The sequence below is a fragment of the Geospiza fortis genome, unplaced genomic scaffold, assembly GCF_000277835.1.
Source record: "Geospiza fortis unplaced genomic scaffold, GeoFor_1.0 scaffold543, whole genome shotgun sequence".
NCBI classification, from domain to species: Eukaryota; Metazoa; Chordata; class Aves; order Passeriformes; family Thraupidae; genus Geospiza; species Geospiza fortis.
The window spans coordinates 75,850-81,674 of record NW_005054587.1 but is presented as its reverse complement, the minus strand read 5'-3'; the positions used below and the strand labels follow the sequence as shown (position 1 = coordinate 81,674).

Here is a 5,825-nt window from a genome sequence, read left to right as displayed (position 1 = left end):
AGAAAATCACATGGATCAGTAAATCATCCAGGGTTGGAATGATTCATGTTAGAAACAGACAAAAATACCCTGCTGATGGCTACGTGCAGGGAATTGCCAGTTAAGTTATTCCATAATTGCCAGAAAAACCGGGGTTTGACAATGTTTTCTTCCTGCTGTCCAGGACTAATCTTATTTTAGAAGAAGGTCTGTGGACTTGGCAGCTCAAGCTCTTACAAAATTCATCTTGAATGAGGGTCTCTATCCCAGACTGTCACGAACAGATTTTAAGGAATTCAGAGGACAGGAACAACACAGAGGAATAAAAGCAAAAGGATTGATTTAAGAGGAGAGATTGAAAAAATGACACTTTGAGGGATGGCTATTTCCGGAGCAGAGCTGCAATTCCAGGGTGCCAATTTGTGGGCTTGGAAATGGAGGCCTGATTTCGAGAAACTGTTGGGCGTGGAGAAAAGCAGCTCCTCTAAAGAATCCCTGGATAGCAGCAAAACTTAATTAAATCAAAATTGTACAAGGTATTTGAGGATTACAAGCAGGAAAAAGAGCGAGCAGAGGGATTAACCAGAGGAAAATTGATAAAGAAATGAAGACTGATGTGAAAATTTGAGGAAAATCTTCTGTTTAACCAACCATTAGCTAATTTAATTTAGTGTAAAACACACTGATTTTGAGGTAAACCAGCTTAGGCCAGCTCAGAGGCTGAGTCTGGTGCTGCTGAATAATTAAAGCCAATGGATGGTACAAACCCTGGAACATCACGTGCTGTCCATGCAAAGGGACCAGAAAAATTCATTCCTAGGACAATCTCCCTGTGCCTCCAGGCTCTGCTTTCATCAGAGCAGCGGCTCTGGAAGGAAGGAAAGGAAAACATTCAGAGGAGGAGAGAGCAGATCCTGACTTCCCATCACTCACACGACCAGAAGAGCAAGAAATGTGTGGCTGAGAGGGCTTTTCCCCAAGGTGCCAGCCCTTTCCAAGGGCCCCAGTGTGGAAAACTCCCACACATGAACATTCCACACCCTCGGGTTGATTTCATGTCCACCCGGAACCTGTAAAACTGCTGCTGCTGTTGGGCTGGGGTATAAAACCTGCCCTCCAAACAGCTTCCCCGTGCTGCTGGGAGGATCTGCTGGAGATGAGGACTCCTCTGGTCACCTTGCTGGCTGCTGTGCTCTGTGTGGAACAAGGTGAGCCTCTCCTGCTGCTCCTACTTAAGACAAGGGTTAGGGGGAAGGTGGTGACAGTTTTCCACGTGGCAGAACTCTAGAGGGCTGTCACCAACTTTGCAGCGTTGTGATGGTGTCACCAATGTCCTTTGGCACTCCAATCAGTGATTTCATGCAGAAATGAGAATCTGATTAATTGATTCTTCTTTCCAGTGCTGGAGCTCTGGTGGTGCTCCAACCATTAAATCCACGCTGTGGTCCTTGGGAACTTCCAAAAGGAGGCAAGCTGGAAGTGATAGAAAGCATAACAAAATGGGTTTTTTTTTCCCTTAATAATTTCAGTTTTTGAGTATTTTAGAGACTTTTCTGTCTTCCTTCTTCCTCCCTCTTAGTGGTTTGCCACGTGTCTTCCTAGAAAATGCAACACTGGGAATTTTTATAGATTAGATCAGCAGCAGAGGTGAAAGAACTTTTCGTGTTAAAGGCATCCTGCTCCCAAGTGTTGTCCTCCTTCTGTGAGTGAGACATATGCGTTGCTCCATCGCTCCTGGCACGTGGGAATGATGACCAGAGTGCCAAAATTTCCCCCACACATGATGGTTTCCCAGAAACCACGATACGAATCTGGTTGAGAAAGAGGCATCTAATTAATAAATTATCACTGATGTATCAACCCCCTACTCCTACATCCTTTGGAATGGTTCTCCAGCGTGCCTGGAAGAGCAGGACCTTCGGCCGGTTTTGGGTGTGGGAAAATGACTATTCATTATTTAAAAAAAAATTGATTTAGTGCCCACAATTCCTGATTGAAGCAAAGTAACATGGACAGAAGAGGAGAATTTTCAAAGGCAATGTTCTCTGTGTGACCCAGGATGAACTGGAAAGCTCACAGAGATCCAGGATCAGGGGTTCATGGTGGGATTCCTCACCAGTGACATTTGATATTGGCAGCAGATTCCCAATGGATTTAAGGGCAGGCTTTTACACAGCACATTTCTGTGGCCCAGCCCAGATCCAGAATAAGAGATTTCAGCTTTCTGGCCTAAAACTGGGACAAAGGAAAATGTGGAAACTGGCATTTGATCCTTCTCAGGCATCCTGGGTCTCATCCAAGACCCTAATGACCAAATTTTGGTCAAAACTCTTGATCTCAGCCGATCAAAGAGCGTTTTTTGCCTTTTCAATCCTTAAACTCACTGTTTTGTGAGTTTTGTGTCCAGCAAAAATCATAAAAGGTCTTGATCCTTTTCACAGAATCACATTAAGGGTGGAAAAGACCTCTAAGATTGTGAAGTCCTCGCTGCAATGCTGGACAAGATCAGACAGATATTTGCTTAAGGTGTCCCAGAAAGTTTCCAACAAGGAAGATTCCACAGCCTGGAATTGCTCAGAGACTGTGATCCCTTTAGGAATTGAATTTTAATATCTCTTAGCAGCAGTTTTTGTTCTGTTCTCCCATATTTCCACCACAGGGCACATAAAATACTTTATTACTTTCTTCTTTGCTGCGTCTTTTTTCTTGCATCATCAAGAAGATTCCTGCAATTTTCCTCAGCATATTCTCATTTTCCACAAACAAACTAAACCCTTCCAACCTTTTTGACAAGATCACATTTCCAGGATCTCTGACCTTCTCTTCTCCCTCTCCTCTGGTCCCTCTCCAAATGCTCTGCATTTTTGGAAGTGCTGTGGAGAGATTTGGGCACCGGGGCTCCAGCTAAGGCTTTGCCAAGGTGGAAAGGCCACTTTGTGTATCTCGCACATGACATTTCTGCCCGTGTCCCCTTGGGTGACGCCTGTTTCCGTGGCTGGAATGTGGCACTGTAGACTCCTGCTGTTGTCACCGTGGTTCTGAATTGTAACTGAACCATTTATTTGTCACCCAACATTTAAGTGTCTAAGTTCGATCTATTGTAATTTATTTGTCTTGGTTTAATTGCATCCAATCTTCTTTTTGACTCTTTTATTGCATCCATCTGTCAAAATCACTTAAAATCACAGGGATGGTTTGGGTTGAAAGGAAACTTTAAGACCATCTCATCCCAACCCCTGTCATGGGCAGGGACACCTTCCACTATCCCAGGTTGCTCCAAGCCCTGTTCAACCTGGCCTTGGACATTTCCACAGATGGAGCAGCCACAGCTTTTCTGGGAAACCTGTGCCAGGGCCTCACCACTCTCACAGGGAAGAATTCTTCCATTGCTCCAGTTGGTTTGACCAATAATCCTTGGGAATTACCCTCTGAGAGTGTTTTCATGCCTGGCTTTGCACCTATTCCCTGGAATTTTCAGCAGCTCGTGTTTTGTGGGCTTGCTCGAGAACAACACCATTCAAAGTTGTTGCAAAAATTCCTTAAAACCTCCTTGAATCTCCTCTACTCTGCACATGAAAATTCAACTTTTTGTAGAGGAGAGTGACACAAAAAAAGCTGCACAGGATCAACAGTTGGGGACTTCCTTCCTTCCTTCCTTCCTTCCTTCCTTCCTTCCTTCCTTCCTTCCTTCCTTCCTTCCTTCCTTCCTTCCTTCCTTCCTTCCTTCCTTCCTTCCTTCCTTCCTTCCTTCCTTCCTTCCTTCCTTCCTTCCTTCCTTCCTTCCTTCCTTCCTTCCTTCCTTCCTTCCTTCCTTCCTTCCTTCCTTCCTTCCTTCCTTCCTTCCTTCCTTCCTTCCTTCCTTCCTTCCTTCCTTCCTTCCTTCCTTCCTTCCTTCCCTGCCTGCCTTCCTGCCTGCCTTCCTGCCTGCCTTCCTGCCTTCCTGCCTTCCTGCCTTCATTCCTGCCTCCCTCCCTCCCTCCCTCCCTCCATCAGAAACCTCTCGTTTCATGGTGTGACCTCTGCTGTCCTTCCACTTTCTCACTGCCAACTTCTTATCGGGCAAAAGTGTGCTCACAGGGACGTGTCCTTTAGTTGCTTTTGCCCTTTCCAAAGTGACAGACTGGCCCCAGACTCAGCCGGGATTCATTGTTTCCCAGCTAAAATTAGCTTTGTTTTTAAAGGAACTCAGTCACAAAACCCCACACTTTGCTCTGGGTGATTCACAAGCTCTGAAGTCAACCACCACTATTAAACCTTTCCATCTGCCTGGCTGGGGAGTGCTCTGCACATATTTTGGGGTGGTTTTGTTCTTCTTATGATGCCTCAGGTTTTAGCTTTTATGTTTTTCAGACTCTGTGCTGCTTTAGTGTGTAGTTCTGGACTTCATATTGGGGGATGGTGAGCTCTCTTCACAGAGTAGGGAGACAAAACAATTCCTTCTCTAGTTGGGGACCAAGGACAACCAATCCAAATTCAGGCCTAAGAGCACAAACAATGGGGACTGAAGAGAGAAAAACAAGAAGGATGGGACTTCATAAGCCAAAGCTGTAATTGGACAATTAACTCCAATATGTAAATGGACCAGAACTTTTATAAGTGTGAGACCCCGTGACTGGTCATGCATTTTGTGACCATTTTGGGTTCATCTTGGGTGTAGCCCTGGCTGGGCTCTTGTGCTGCCCGAGGTGTATCCATTATGCCTTCTAATAAATCCCTACTTTATTCTTTAGCTCTGACCAGTCTCTGTTCTAGGTCAGCCTTCACAAGGCATCACTTCCTTTTTTTTTTACTACTTTCCAGAGGTCTGGCCCACCACATTCTGGTTTTGAGGACAGACACAGACATTTGAGGGCAGACACAGACATTCTCGGCAGGAAATGCTGCATGACCTTCCTGCCAATCATCTGCAACTGCTGCAGATGTCGGAATTATCTCACCAAATCTGCCTTTAGCACTCAAACCAAGCTTTTGGTTAAGATTTTCCATTCATTCCCGATTTTATGGTAAAAACAGGAGTTTGATAAAACATTTGAGGGCTCTCACCAGACCTCCTAGAACTGAGGTTAGGCCAGTTCAGTGACGTTCAGGCGCAAAAAAAGAGATGTGACAGCAGCCTCTGAGCCAGATGAAAGAGAAGCAGGACACTGGGCATTGTCCACCTCCTCAAAATGCTACGGGCATCTTTAAATTCTCCCTGCCAAGCCCTGCCCAGGAGAAACCCTGAGCAGTAATTGGCAATTCCCGTGGCTGAGCCCTCAGGACCGAGCTGCTATGGCTCAGCAATAATCTCCTTCATAAAAGCCCCCAAATCCTTGAATTCTGCTCACATCTCCTGCTCCCAGGGATTGCAAACAGATCGATAACACTTCTCAGCCTGAGCCAGAGGAGACAGAGAGGGATTTAGCGCTGCTGCCACGGGTCAGGAGATAAAGAAAGTCACTGGTCATTCCCACAGAAACATTCCTCAGGCTGTAAGGAGGGAAATGGAGATCTCTGCAGTGGGGTTTTTGTAGCCTTTAAACCTTGTAATGTGCTTTTTCCCGTTTTTTTTTTTTTATTTTTTATTTTTTGGCCCAGTTTATCCATTCATGTGCTACACCTGCCAAGAACAGGAGTCCAACAAGGACTGTTTGACCATTTCCATGTGTGCCAAGGAGGACAAACACTGCGTGACCATCCGGAAGGACGTCGGGACAAGTAGGTTTGGGAACAGCACCTTGTTTGTTTTGTAGCAGAGCAGTCCCAGGAATGGGATTTCATCCCAGTACGGGAACAACAGGCCTTGATGACCAGCTTTTAGGAGACACAGACCTTGTGGCTGCTGCAGTGTCCAGATAACTTTGATA

General features: G+C 45.6%; 1 protein-coding gene across 1 annotated transcript in view; it reads left to right on the top strand.

Moving 5' to 3' along the window:
* The first annotated feature begins 1,116 nt into the window (after positions 1-1,116).
* The window catches only part of LOC102038024 (lymphocyte antigen 6E-like), a 6,324-nt gene continuing 1,615 nt past the window's right edge, over positions 1,117-5,825 (top strand). Inside the window, exons 1-2 of the mRNA XM_005429932.1 lie at positions 1,117-1,187; positions 5,557-5,676. Of these exons, the coding sequence (XP_005429989.1) occupies positions 1,136-1,187; positions 5,557-5,676 (172 nt within the window). The 5' untranslated portion in view covers positions 1,117-1,135. The remainder of the gene's footprint in view (positions 1,188-5,556; positions 5,677-5,825) is intronic.